Here is a 15641-nt window from a genome sequence, read left to right on the forward strand (position 1 = left end):
GAGAGTTCTTGATGATAATATACACCTCATTCCAAATATATAAAATATTTCAAAACATGCAGAAGCATATTTATCTCCTAAATGTACTTTCACTTGAATCTAGGTTTCTGACAAACATCTGTGTATGCCGTATACAGTATCTCACAAAAGTTAGTACACCCATCATATTTTTGTACATATTTATTATATCTTTTCATGTGATAATACTGAAGAAATGACACTTTGCTACAAAGTAAAGAAAGTAGTGAGTGTACAACTTGTATAACAGTGTAAATTTGCTGTCCCCTCAAAATAACTCAACACACAGCCATTAATGTCTAAACCGCTCGCCAGGGCTCTATTATTTTTGGCTTAGGATCTGGAGACCCCCTTGTTAAAGGGTGGCTTCCAGATTATGATAAGTCCCCCAACCGGGCCAGGGTCCTGAAGAGCCTGGTATGGATTGTGGGGACCTCATGCCACTTTTTGGCTTTTTGCCATGAGGCTCCCCAAAACCCATACCAGACCCAAATGGCTTTGTATGAATTGAGCATATTCAGGGATTCAGTGGGGAATCCCTCAGCGACAGAAAGCATAAGTCCTGGTTGTTAAGGACGCCAGTGGGCGGAAGTTAAACAAAAAAAAAATGGATGAAAAACTTATTTAGACTGAATATGTTTTTTCTTTGAATAAACGTGAATAAACAGATGGCGCCCACGTGAAGGGGGTCTAAAGTGTTTTTAGCCCTCAGGTTCTCATTGTCACGATAAGGCATCGGGGAAAAGGTGGGGATTGGGGGTGTTCATTCACTGTCAGTGTCCCAAAGAAATCAAACTCTGTGTCACATTACAACTCTTCGTATTGGGCAGGGTAGGTACTTTATTAAAAAAAAAAAAAGCGTATACCTTTTTGCAAGGCAAACGTGCTTATGTGTCTTACTTTCAGCTAACTTTCCGCTTCCATGCATTCCTAATTTAAGCATTAATGGTGATTTAGCTAGGTATTTTCTTTTGCAAATACATATTCAGCAAGGAGAACTAACATGGGCTTAAATCCATTCTATGTTGAAGAAGTGATATCTGCTGCTGCTAGCAAGGTCATGTGGCTGACTTGGCACTGGTAGACTCACGTTTCTCTGCTGTACTTCTGACGCATGTAGACTTGGATTAAGACTTCCAGGATAAGCAGACCTGTCAGTACAGCCTAACCGAGTGACATGTCTTATAACTACAGAAGACATATCCCAGAGTGCAGATTACCCCTTAAAAAATTACATCTCTTAACAGAACAACTTAAAGAAAACCAGCCAGACAGTGCTATGTGCAAGAATTTACCCTCCTTGGACCTTTTATTTTTTTTTTTTTACACATTTTAAAGTAGTGCTTCTCAACTTTTTTTTCAGTCGAGGCACCCTTTAAAAATGATGCACAAATCTAGAGGCACCCCTATTCTAAAATGTAAAATGGTATTCCAGTGTTTCTCTTCTCCCTCAATTTATCTCCCATCTCAGCTAATGTGACCCCAGTGCTGATAGAGGGGGGGGGGGGGGGGCAAACAAGGATGCTGTACAGGTGCCCATTGTTCTCCTTATCAACTGATGACATCATTGGTAGTTAAGACACCGGAGGCTGGAAGGTTAGAATGGTGCACAATGAAAACCTGTGGCATTGTGTAACTAAAAGGCAAACTTCATCCACCTGCTGCTTGTAACATTTTTGGCCAATTTTTAGGCATTTTGTCAAGGCACCCCTGAAGAAACCTGAAAGGTCGCCCTGGTTGAAAAATTTTGTTTTAAAGTGTTCTAACCCAGAAATAAAATTGAGATTTCATGTTACTGACCTACAGATCTCCATAATGTTGAACTGGAAGAAAATCTAAATAGTTCTCCAGGCTAACAAAAACTTAAATGAAGTATTCATGTCCTTTGATATGAACCCTCAAAGTAAGTTCTGGTGCAACTGTATTCAGATGTCACATTATTATATACAGAATAGAGTCTGCTTCTGTGCAAATAAAGTGTCATGTGATTTCAGAGCTTGCTAGACAAGATAACTAAATAGAAACCTTTACAAGGCTCAAGAACTATTAATATAAGTTAAAGACAAATTTCTGGAAAACTACTAGCCAGGGTTGAAAAAAATATGTTAAAACATAGAATTGTATATTATAATTGCAATACAAAACAAATGTAAAATATACAGTTAAATTCTGTTGGAAAAAATACTTAAAGTGGAGTTCCACCCAAAGTGGAACTTCCACTGATCGGATTCCTCCCCCCTGAGAGGTGCCAATTGTGGCACCTCTCAGGGGGGAGGGGGGGTGCAGATACCTGTATAATACAGGTATCTGCAACCACTTCCGGGAATAGACTCCCGCGGGAGTCATGCCCCTTCCCGCACCCCCCCCGCTGTGTCTTGGGAAACACATAGGTCCCAGAAGATAGCGGGGACCACTTACGATGCGGAGTGTGACTCGTGCATGCGCAGTAGGGAACCGGGAAGTGAAGCTGCAATGCTTCACTTCCTTATTTACTCAAATGAGAATGGCGGTGAAAGCAGCCAAGAACCGAGCGATTGCTCGGCTTCGGCTGCCGACATCGCTGGACCCTGGGACAGGTAAGTGTCCATTTATTAAAAGTCAGCAGCTGCAGTATTTGTAGCTGCTGGCTTTTAATATTTTTTTTGTAGATGGACTCCCTCTTTAAGTGATAGGGGGTTATAAGACACACTGAAAGCTCCGGCCACTAGCGGTGAAGCGACACTCTATTTAGCTTTACCGCTGTTTAAGCGGTGCTTTTGCGCTGCTTTTTGGCAGCTAGCGGGGTGCTTTTAACCCCCAAAGAAGCACGTTTCAGGTGATTGGAAGCGCTGCTCATTCATTTCAATGGGCAGGGGAGTTTTGGGAGCGCTGTATACAGCACTCCCAAACTGCCCCAAAGGTGCTGCTTGCAGGACTTTTCCTAAGGTCCTGCAAGCGCATCACCCCAGTGTGAAAAGTCACACTGAAATAAATAGGATGCGGTTTTCAGGCATTTTAGAGGCGCTATTTCTAGCGTGAAAATGCCTAAAAACCACCTCAGTGTTAAAGGGATCTAATTTAGAGAAGTAACCAAGACACCAAAGGCATTATCCAGTGTGTATGAGGCATTAGGCCTTGTACATATATAGTCTTCAACACGTGAAAGTACACCATGGGTGCCCAACCTGTGGCCCTCCAGCTGTTGCGGAATTACAAGTCCCATAAGGCATTCCAATGCTGATAGTTACAAGCATGACTCCCAAAGGCAGAGGAATGATGGTAATTTGCAGTTTGGCAACAGTTGGCAACCAAACTTACAAAGTAGTTTCAAAGCTTTCCACAAGCTTCAAAGCTTCAAAGCTTTAAACTTTAAAGCATCATACAGCTCCAACATTCTCTTTAGAGAAGTGATGACTGTTAATTTAAAACTGAACTTTAGGTTTGATTTCATTTTAGTTTGCTTGGACCAAGCTGGTCCAAACTATTTTCCAATGTGTGCACTGGCTGGGAGTCATGTATAACATCAGCTACATACAGTATACAGCGCCGTTTTGCCAAAACAAATTTGAACCAAGCTGAGCACTGCTCAGCCAGTCACAGGAAAACTTGTATTTTTAAGAATGAATACAAGGCTTCCTCTGATTGGGGGAGATGGAGAGGCGGGTAGATGATGTCAGAATTTCCACCTCAGTCAGAGAAAGGTTTGCATTAATTCATAAAACACAAAGCTTCCTGTGAATGGCTGAACAGCGCACAATTTTTTTCTGGGAACAGGATGGAAATGCCCGTACATCCAAATAATGCGATGTATACTCTATATGTAGCTGATGCTACATACATTTTATACAGCACTCCGAGTGGGCATGTATTAGCGAAGAAAGTAGTTCATTTGGATCAGCTTGATTTAAGAGTTAAATAAAATCTGGAGTTCAGAATCCCCTCTTCTTACCTGCATAACCTTTTGCTGGATTTCATCAAGCTGCGTGCGCTTACTTCGCTGCCTGCACACTTCTTGGTAACGAGTGTATTGCTCCCGAAGGGAATCGAGAAGTTTCATAACCTGAGGCTGAGCCAAAAGCTCATCATCCATTGGAGACCATGAAACGCCTCCCTCTGACCCATTGAACCGCCGCTGCTGAAGCTCAGATAGCAACTCGTGACCTAAAGAGCAGAAAGTTAATACATTGTTAAAAAGATCATAATTAAATATAATTTCTAATGCACTAGAAACACTTTGCTAGTTTTTCATGTTGTTAGAACAAACAACCAACCACTATAGACTGTACAGTACAGTATGTAAATTGAGGGCTTACACATTTCTGTTGGTCTCACACTATAAGGCCCCTTTCACACGGTCAAGGTCTGATCTATTGGTTTATGGGCAGCCGGTAAAGGGACCAACTGTCCATTTACAACTGACTGCCCTCCAATCCGGCCAAACAGGGGAGGGGAAAAGATCCTCTTTTGCTCTTTTTTTTTTTTTGCCGGACTGAAGGTAACCAGGTGTAAAAAGGACACAAGTCTGAAGAGAACAGGGGGTCTGTAATCAGGTCCAGCTGAAAGGAGGACAGCCAGACCTGATCGAACCTCTCCCGAGGGGCCTAAACCTTCTATATTCAACACTGAAGAGACTAAACTAAAACTAGCTACAAGAAGATAGATAAAAGGCTCTGCGTATAAGCTCTCTCTGTGCTATAAATCAGTCATTTCAGAGCGCACAGTTAACCAGAGGGACATTAAAAGGATGATTTACATATTTCCATTCCCTATCCTACAGCAAGAAATAAATCCCTTGTTTTCTGAATTTGTAATGAACATGATATGATAATACCTGTTAAAATTAATATTTCTTTCAAATATTTTTTTTAATATTAAGCCATACGTGTCAAAGACATCAACCAAATCTGCCAAGAAAAATTAAACATTGCTAAAATACTCCAGTCTAAAGTCCCGTACACACGGGCCGAATGCTTCTGTCAGACGTGCATGCTAGAAAACCAGCAGCTCATTGGCTCCCAATCAGTGCTCTCAGCCAATGGCTGGGAGCGCTGACCAGAGTGTTCTGGCTGGGGGGTCACCCTTTCAGAACACAACAGCTCAGAGGGAGAGATTCCCGTACCGACGTTAGATCGTTAGAGCAGTGGCTCCGACCACAGCTGACAGTTTATTATTCAGCCCGCTGGGTTGAATGGAAAAAATTCATAATGTGTACCAGGCTTAAAGAGGTTGTAAACCCCAATGTAAAAAAAAACAAAAAAAAAACTGTAAGACAAATGCATAATGAGCTAGTACACAGCTGACATCCTTCCTGGTGTTTCTTCTGGGTGCGCGGGTTCTGGCGACGTGATTGGCCAGAGCCACGATGACTTCACTCCCGCTGCATGCACGGGCTGCCGGTTCTTCAGAGCACAAGCACCGATGACATAATAGTGTATACAGTAAATATCTCCTAAGCGGTGCAAGTTTAGGAGATATTTACAGTACCTATAGGTAAACCTCCTCATAGCATATACAAAATAAATGTGGGAATATCTGCGCTTTCAGGAAAGCAGATGTATAAAAAGATGTATGAAAACACACCAGCAGCCAGCATTAATATTGTTGATGGCAATATATCATAAATACAGGGTTCATATGCAGTGCTGAAGAGATATGAAAATAGATGGAATCTAAGGGAGATGGTAAACAGAAGAGGCGATACCCTCGCACCAACTTCAGTATATGTATTGACACATCATACCACAGTGCTCTCAACTATTATTCTTACTAGAAGGCAGATCAAACGGGCATGTAGACATAGATGCTAGGGATATCTTGTAGCTTCAGCGTGAACCACTCTCCCACTCTATATAAACAAAAAAAGTCAGTGCTACTACCCATACATCACATAGAAAGCAGAGTTCCCAGGTGCTCGATCCACAGTCGTTGGCTGAGTAGGGAAATGAGGAAAAGATGATCCCGCAATCCGGTGATTGCTATTTAAAAAATTTAGTATTTAACAAGCCACAGTGACCAAACACAAATAAGAAAGGTTGACGTGTTTCAGCCTGTAAGGCCTTAGTCATAACCCACACTGCAGGCACCTCAAATGCTCTCCTTTCCCAGGACTCAAAGACAAGTCTCTGCACAGGATCCAATTAGGACAATTATGACAAACTTTCTCCACTCGATTACCCAGTGAAGGAAATGCGTCTGACTAGGAAGACTCTGGCCATTCAAGAAATCTCTCTTCTTCTTCTCACCGCTATCTCTTTGGCTTTCTAGTTGTAGCTGCAGCTGTAGGCTTCTGGGACAGCAGTACTAAGGTGACAATTTTTTTTTCGTGAGTAGAGTCCACGCCAGCTGTGCCATCTCCTAAGAGACAGGACCAGGGTTCTGGGCTCCACCATCCTTAGGAGTCCATGTGGGTGTAAGGGAGCAGCCACGAGTGTGAGTGTCTAGTTTTAGCAGAGCCACAGGAAGCTGGAAAAGAGTGCTTACTGAGGTACAGTGATGGCACAGCTGGCGTGGACTCTACTCACTGAAAATAAACTCTCACCTTAGTACTGTTGTCCCAGAAGCCTAAAGCTGGAGCTACAACTAGCAAGCCAAAGAGATAGTGGTGAGAGGAAGAAGAGAGATTTCTTGAATGGCCAGAGTCTTTCTAGCCAGGCGCACTTCCTTCAATGGGGAATCGAGTGGAGCAAGTTTGTGATAATTGCATCCTCTGCAGAAACCTATCTTTGAGTCCTAGAAAAGGGGAGCAGTCGGGGTGCCTGCAGTCCATTTGATTTGCCTTCTGGTAAGAGTAATAGTTGAGATCATTGTGGTGTGGTGTGTCAATACATTCGCTGAAGTTGGTGCGAGGGTCTTGCCTTTTCTATTCACCATCTCTCTTGGATTTGGCAATCAAATCCTACTAATAAGGTGACCCACAGGGTGCTTTTCTCTATTTGGCTTTCTCTGATAAAAACACAGCTATGTCTCCTGTTTGAAAATCAAAAAATGTAATCTCAGAGCTCCAAAAGCCTCAAAAGCAACTTGTGAGCAGCTCATAGCAGCCAATTATTTGCCAGCTTACATTTTATTCTACATCTAAATATGAATTGCTGGACATTGGATGTTTTTTTTTTTTTTTTTTAGGCAATAACCTTGCCCTCCGTTCCATCCAGCCTTCATAAATACGCTTCTAAATCCAGCCTATTTGGGTATATTACAATTAAAGAACTTTAGAAATGAGCATTACAGTGTGCTTTATTAGAAGCATAAAAACATTTTCTAAAAGATCCAGATTCAAATCATGGATTATGAATCAAATGCTAAGAGCTCTAATAGAGTGAATATCCCCAAGATCACCGAGGCGTGACTATGAGCATTCTAGAGGGAGAACACAGTGCACCGAGACGTTACACTCAGCGTGAGAAACTCAAAGAAGCGTTTCAAGTGGAAATAAATTCTGGGCTTGCCTGGCTGGTCTGGAAGTACACGATACGCCTCACTAAGAAAATCAAACTGGATTTGCAGCCAGTCGATACACTTCAGAGGAACTAAATATAAAGGAGGCATCGGTGGCAGGACGATTTATCGGCCACTTGATACGCTTGTTGTTATCTATTGGATGATATCATCTGAACACCATAAACTGAAGATCGTGCTAGTTCTGTACACAAAACAAGCTAACTTTGCAGTTTTATTTACTGTATATAAAGACACATCACCTCCATGAAGCTAAAAAGAGCACTTTATTTCTGCTACTGAAACATCCTCTAATGTAAAATGCCTAATCAGCCATGAAGATCATCCCTGACCTTCTGGTCACACTGAATTGAGGAGGACATTTCAAAGTTATAATTTCCTGAATTAATTAAAACAAATCCCTTATTAATTTCAGTGCCCAACAATTCTCTCCATTATCTCTGGCTAAAAATTTCAAGCCAATTATTGCTCTAGCTGTGGTGTGACATGATCTTGATTTATCTAACAATGTATACTTTTTAAAAGGGTAGACAAAATTATTTTTACTTTTTTTACATATATAAAGTATATATACAGTGCATCCGGAAAGTATTCACATTTTATGTTACAGCCTTATTCCAAAATGGATTCAATTCATTATTTTCCTCAAAATTCTACAAACAATACCTCATAATGACAACGTGAAAGAAGTTTGCTTGAAATCTTTGCAAATTTGTTTATAAAAAAAAAATTAAAAATCACATGTACATAAGTATGCATCCTGTTTCCACTGATCATCCTTGAGATGTTTCTACAACTTGATTGGAGTCCACCTGTAGTAAATTCAGTTGATTGGACATGATTTAGAAAGGTACACACCTGTCTATATAAGGTCCCACAGTTAATAGTGCATGTCAGAGCACAAACCAAGCCATGAAGTCCAAGGAACTGTCTGTAGACCTCTAAGACAGGATTGTATCAAGGCACAGATCTGGGGAAGGGTACAGAAAAAATTCTGGAGCATTGAAGGTTCCAATGAGCACAGTGGCCTCCATCATCCATAAATGGAAAAAGTTTGGAAACACCAGGAATCTTCCTAGAGCTGGCCGTCCAGCCAAACTGAACGATCGGGGGAGAAGGGCCTTAGTCAGGGAGGTGACCAAGAACCTGATGGTCACTTTGACAGAGCTCCAGCATTTCTCTGTGGAGAGAGGAGAATCTTCCAGAAGAACAGCCATCTCTGCAGCACTCCACCAATCAGGCCTGTATAGTAAAGTAGCCAGACGGAAGCTGCTCCTCAGTAAAAAGGCACATGACAGACCGTCTGGAGTTTGTCAAAAGGCACCTGAAGGACTCTAAGCCCATGAGAAACAAAATTCTCTGATCTGATGAAACAAAGATTGAACTATTTGGCCTGAATGGCAGGCATCATGTCTGGAGGAAACCAGGCACCTCATCACCTGGCCAATACCATCCGTGCAGTAAAGCATGGCGGTGGCAGCATCATGCTGTGGGGATGTTTTTCAGAGGCAGGAACTGGGAGACTAGTCAGGATTGAGGGAAAGAAATGCAGCAATGTACAGAGACATCCTTGATGAGAATCTGCTCCAGAGCACTCTGGACCTCAGACTGGGGCGAAGGTTCATCTTCCAAAGGACAATGACCATAAGCACACATCCAAGATAACAAAGGAGTGGCTACGGGACAACTCTGTGAATACCCTCGAGTGGCCCAAGAGCCCAGACTTGAACTCGATTGAACATCTCTGGAGAGATCTGAAAACGGCTGTGCACCGCTGCTCCCCATCCAACCTGATTGAGAGGTCCTGCAAGGAAAAATGGGAGAAACTGCCCAAAAATAGGTGTGCCAAGCTTGTAGCATCATAGGCGAAAAGACTTGAGGCTGTAATTGGTGCCAAAAGGTGCTTAAACAAAGTATTGTAGGCTGTGAATAGTTATGTATATGTGATTTTTTTTAGTTTTTAATAAATTTGCAAAGATTTCAAAACAAACTTATTTCACATTCTCATTATGGGGTATTGTTTGTAAAATTTTGAGGAAAATAATGAATATATAAAATTTTGGAATAAGGCTGTAACATAACAAAATGTAGAAAAAGTGAAGCGCTGTGAATATTTTCCAGATGCACTGTACATTCCCTGATTTGGAAGAAGCCTGCAGCAAGTTAAAGTGGTTGTAAACCTCAGTCATGGAATCTGAGCAAAGAACATACTCTATCTGTAATGTTTACTCATCTCTCTCCAAAGCTCAAAGTGTAGATTCTCTCTGGTGCTTTGTTCGTCTCTTATCAGCACAAGTCACTTCTGAGAAGTTTTCCCCACACAACATAAATTTGTGTCAGGCGGTGGGAGCTCAGCAGACAGCTTGTGTATTTAGAACCCAGTTCAGCTGTGTGTAGGGGAGCGTGTGCCTTTCCTCCAATCAACTTTCACACTGTTACTGCAGCCTCTCTGCCCCCTCCTCTGTGCTTCTGATAGACGAAGAAGGATTTTAACACTTTTCTGCCCTTTTAAAGGGGTGTAGACAAGAGAAGACTGCAGATAAATAAATAAAACCTATGTAGGAGGATTTGTTTCATCTCTGTGTATCATTTAAGGTTGTTCATTTCACTGGGTATATGTAAGGGTTTACAATCACTTTAAAGGAGAAGTTTGGCCAAAGCTATTTTGGCCCGTCTTCTATGGATCACAGAAGTGCACTTTTTTGTACTCCTGTGACCCATTTTCAGCCAACAGTGATCTGAAGCACACTGTCAGCTGATGACACTCAGTCGGTCCAGGCCCTGGGAAGATCCCAAATTTACAGTCGTAATTCACCCAAAAAAGGAAACGTGCTGTGCTATAATCTCTTCTATAATCCTTTATGCAGTGCTATAAGCTTTTATTACTTTATTTTTTACTAAGGAACTTATACAATGGCATTTGTAATGGTTTTTCATCATAGCCAAGTAGTGGCCCCTTTAAAACCTTTGGTTAAAATTCTGTATTGCCACGTCGCATTGGCTTTTTTCCCAGACAAGCCTATATAAGACTGACAGCTTCAGTTACTAATCAGATCTGAGGAAAAAGTGGAAGCTTTGAAACGCGTCATCTGACACGTCCCAACGTTATTTCCACACCTTCCCGAGTGCGCTCCAAGCTGGTTTGCACGCAGGATCCAGTCCGTCTCCCTCCATCTCCTCGCTGTCACTTTGCTGCAGCCTGCTGGGACACCTCTCCAAACACAGTCTCAGACTCCCCCGGTGACTACGGATACCCTTTGGGCTCGTATGCCTGTTTCTCGTAGACATTAGGCAAGTAGCCAATTGGCTGATATTTTAATAAACTTCTTTATTGCACTTAGTCTGGTGCACTTTGATCTTTTTACCAAAATGCCTGGTCAGGCAGCTGCTTTGGTCTCTCAGCTAGCCCCCTCCACAGCCAGGTGCTCTAGTAAGTGCTGGCAGTCACCGGCTCTCTGCAGACTGAACACCGACTGAGCGATCAGTGGTCTTTGAGCGATCATTTCTTGGTGTAGAGCTGGTGTTCTTTCGAATAACGCCTTCTGTTGAAAAATGCCTTCAATGTTGCAGGGTGGGTTTTCCATGTGCTGAAGGGCATGTTTTGTGTGCGTTACAGTGCAGGTTGTGTGCGTTTAATGGCAGGTTTTGTTTGTGTCTAAGGGCGGGTTGCAACCCACCCCACAACAGCAAGTACGTTCTCCCTCTGCTGTTAGCAACGGATAATGCCTCCGACTAACTGCGCATGTGCTGTGTTGACGTCACGCAGCTAATCAACATATGAGCTGAAGCGACATTTGGTACTGCGCATGCACATACCCATCTGAGGCATTTTTTCGATTGAACACCAGCATGAAACAGCTGGGATTGATGCTACAACATCTAGGTGAGAATGAAAGTTTCATTTTTATTTTTTTTTTGTATTTTCGAACTTCTCTTAAGAATAAACTGACTTGAATACTTGTTCCAGAACAATGATTTGTGAAGTATCGGCACTAATGAATCAACATGACAGACGTAAAACTAACATTTTCTAAAGCAAACATAGGCATTGGCAGCAGTCTATATATACATATATACACACACACACATATATATACACACATTATATATACACACACATATATATATATATATATATATATATATACATATATACATACATATATATATATATATATATATACATACATACATACATACATATACACATTTCGTTTTTTAAGAGACATTTTCCTATTGTATTAACCTTTTTTGTATAGATCTGTTTGTCCCAGGCATGTTTAAATTCACTTACAGCCGACCGATTTATTACATCTGCTGAAAGTTTGATCCAAGTTTCAACTACTCTTTCGGTAAAATACCACTTTCCAGGGTTAGTTTGGAACTTTTCACCTGCTAAATGGAGGTAATTTCCCCATGCTTTTGATCTTAGCTTTATATTTAAAATGCTGCCCTCTTGAATCTGAAACTACCATATTATATACATTTTTAGTCAGACCTCGTTTTCAAATTCTACACAATACACACACACGCAAACCTGCCCTTAAACCTAGAATGTGACATTTATGGCTCAAAACCACATTTATATAGATGCTTTGCACAACTACTGCAACTTGGAAAGTGCATCAGAAAAAAAGTAGTGGAAAGATTTTCTTAAATGGAATATTGATTCTCCCAGCCAGGATGTGCAATTCAATATCCAGCAGTGAAAGCTTTTCTAGTTATCGTATGGCCCTTCCAGTTTACTTTAAACATCTCCAATTGGGAAGGGTTTGTAACGTAAATTCTAAGACCCCTTTCACACCAGGGCATTTTACAGGCGCTATAGCTTTAGAAATAGCGCCTGCAATCCGCCCTAAAAAAGCTTCACCATTGCTCGGGCTTTCACACTACAGCGCTGCGCTGGCAGGACGTCAGGGAAAAGTCCTGCCAGCAACTTCTTTGGAGCGGTGAAGGAGCGGGGTGTTTACCGCTCCTCCACCGCTGCTCCCCATTGAAATCAATGGGGCAGCACTGTAATACCGCTGGCAAAACACCGCTATTGCGGCATATTGCCGGCGTTTTTAACCCTTTCTCGGCCGCTAGCGGGGGTAAAAGCGCCCCGCTAGCGGCCGAAATGCGCAGCAAATCTGGCGGTAAAACACCACTATTTTATATTGATTTCGTTTTACCGCCCACGCTATGGGCGGTGTGGTGTGAAAGGGGTCTTACAGTGTGAACACCACTACACTACACTACATCACTTCAAACCACTCCTTGTATATTTGTCAGCAAAAGGTTACATTTTTTGTATGATAAATCAAATAATATACATATTTTTTTATTACATAAATGTAATCTAATCTATAGTGCTGCATGGCAAAGCATTACAAACAGCAGCAGTGAGGAAAATTATAGTGCAATTGTTCCATAAAGATGCAGCTTGATAAGTAAAATCACACCCTCTGCTGTTCGAAAACAGCAATACACCAATATATTAAAGATGCCCCTGACCATCTCCCAGGTGTGCATCTGTTTTAAGGCTTTGTTCACACCTATATGCTTTTTAGTGCAGTTTTCATTTTTCAGTCCACTACAGTCCATTTTACATGGTTTCCTATGGGACACGTTCACATTTATGCGTTTTTGGAAAGGACCAGGGACTTTTTTTTTTATAACACAACACAATGCGTTTTGGGTTCAACAGGCTTTAATGGACATACTGCGGAATACACGCGTAGTGCGTTTTTGCTGCGTTTTGCAATTTTTTTATCTGCTTAGCAAAAACATCCTCCTGTGAAAAAAATAAAAATAAATAACGCACATGAAATCCTCACAAAAAGCAATGCAGGAACGGATTAAAAGCAAACTGCATACAGTGCCTTGCGAAAGTATTCGGCCCCCTTGAACTTTTCAACCTTTTGCCACATTTCAGGCTTCAAACATAAAGATATAACATTTAAATTTTTTGTGAAGAATCACCAACAAGTGGGACACAATTGTGAAGTGGAACGAAATCTATTGGATAATTTAAACTTTTTTAGCAAATAAAAAACTGAAAAGTGGTGCGTGCAAAATTATTCGGCCCCTTTACTTTCAGTGCAGCAAACTTACTCCAGAAGTTCAGCGAGGATCTCTGAATGATCCAATGTTGTCCTAAATGACTGATGGTGATAAATAGAATCCACCTGTGTGTAATCAAGTCTCTGTATAAATGCACCTGCTCTGTGATAGTCTCAGGGTTCTGTTGAAAGCGCATAGAGCATCATGAAGACCAAGGAACACACCAGGCAGGTCCGTAATACTGTTGTGGAGAAGTTTAAAGCCGGATTTGGATACAAAAAGATTTCCCAAGCTTTAAACATCCCAAGTAGCACTGTGCAAGCGATCATTTTGAAATGGAAGGAGTATCAGACCACTGCAAATCTACCAAGACCTGGCCGTCCCTCTAAACTTTCAGCTCAGACAAGGAGAAAGACGTATCAGAGATACAGCCAAGAGGCCCATGATCACTCTGGATGAACTGCAGAGAACTACAGCTGAGGTGGGAGAGTCTGTTCATAGGACAACAATCAGTCGTACACTGCACAAATCTGGCCTTTATGGAAGAGTGGCAAGAAGAAAGCCATTTCTCAAAGATATCTATAAAAAGTCTCGTCTAAAGTTTGCCACAAGCCACCTGGGAGACACACCAAACATGTGGAAGAAGGTGCTCTGGTCAGATGAAACCAAAATCGAACTTTTTGCCCACAATGCAAAATGATATATTTGGCGTAAAAGCAACACAGCTCATCACCCTCAACACACCATCCCCACTGTCAAACATGGTGGTGGCAGCATCATGGTTTGGGCCTGCTTTTCTTCAGCAGGGGCAGGGAAGATGGTTAAAATTGAGGGGAAGATGGATGCAGCCAAATACAGGACCATTCTGGATGAAAACCTGTTGGAGTCTGCAAAAGACCTGAAACTGGGACGGAAATTTATCTTCCAACAAGACAATGATCCCAAACATACAGCAAAATCTACAAAGGAATGGTTAACAAATAAACGTATCCAGGTGTTAGAATGGCCAAGTCAAAGTCCAGACCTGAATCCAATCGAGAATCTGTGGAAAGAGCTGAAAACTGCTGTTCACAAAAGCTCTCCATCCAACCTCACTGAGCTCGAGCTGTTTTGCAAGGAAGAATGGACAAGAATTTCAGTCTCTCGATGTGCAAAACTGATAGAGACATACCCCAAGCGACTTGCAGCTGTAATCGCAACAAAAGGTGTCTCTACAAAGTATTAACGCAAGGGGGCCGAATAATTTTGCACGCCCCACTTTTCATTTTTTTATTAGTTAAAAAAAGTTTCAAAAATCCAATAGATTTCGTTCCACTTCACAATTGTTGTCCCACTTGTTGGTGATTCTTCACAAAAAATAAAAATGTTATATCTTTATGTTTGAAGCCTGAAATGTGGCAAAAGGTTGAAAAGTTCAAGGGGGCTGAATACTTTCACAAGGCACTGTAGGTGTGAACCACGCATAAGTGAACAACTGTTGCAAATAAAATGACAGATGGTTGCAAAAAAAAAAAAAACAGCCAGCTTTCCCGCACTTGAAGGAGCAAAGGTCACAACACAAACCTACTACAAATCCCTCGCAAGCATGTGGAGGACAGCTTCATTTGTACTAGATGGGCAACTAAAAATGAATAAAAACTAACTGTGCATCATTTTAAGCACATTGTGGGTCTGAAGCACATAGCAAGGCTCTGGCTTACATTTTTTGATATGGTCTCAGCATGAAAAGGTCTCATAAAATGTCAGACATAGAAATAAAACAAATCATTCCCCATAGCGAAGTCCCGTTGGCACAATGGTATATTTACTAATTGCACTTGCAATATTCAGATAAAGGAGAAGCATATACAGCATACAAAAGATGGGCTCCAAATCTGTATAACTGTGTATGACCAGAGGACCTGTGGATTTTAAAATTTACCATATGCGGTATTGAACATTATCTAATGGTCATATATTTACGATAAGACCCCAACTGCTGCACAGGGGTGGCGTGCTTTTCTACCTTGGGACTTTGGATGGTCTTATGTCCCTGATCCAACTAGGTGTCATTGACCAGCTCACAGAGCAGCTTGTTAAAATCATCTCATACTTTGTAGCTTCACAGGAGAAAATAGCTTCATAGGTATGAACGGGAGAGCCATGAA

General features: G+C 41.6%; 1 protein-coding gene across 2 annotated transcripts in view; it reads right to left on the minus strand.

Annotated features, from left to right (window-relative positions):
* Positions 1–15641, minus strand: part of SESTD1 (SEC14 and spectrin domain containing 1) — a 228202-nt gene that overhangs the window by 47665 nt on the left and 164896 nt on the right. For both annotated transcript variants that reach the window (XM_077448108.1, XM_077448109.1), the window contains exon 9: positions 3947–4158. In XM_077448108.1, coding sequence (XP_077304234.1) covers positions 3947–4158 — 212 coding nt within the window. The remainder of the gene's footprint in view (positions 1–3946; positions 4159–15641) is intronic.

This window comes from Lithobates pipiens, unplaced genomic scaffold (assembly GCF_037356315.1).
Source record: "Lithobates pipiens isolate NorthernLeopardFrog02 unplaced genomic scaffold, aLitPip1_a1.2 Scaffold_22, whole genome shotgun sequence".
Taxonomy (NCBI): Eukaryota; Metazoa; Chordata; class Amphibia; order Anura; family Ranidae; genus Lithobates; species Lithobates pipiens.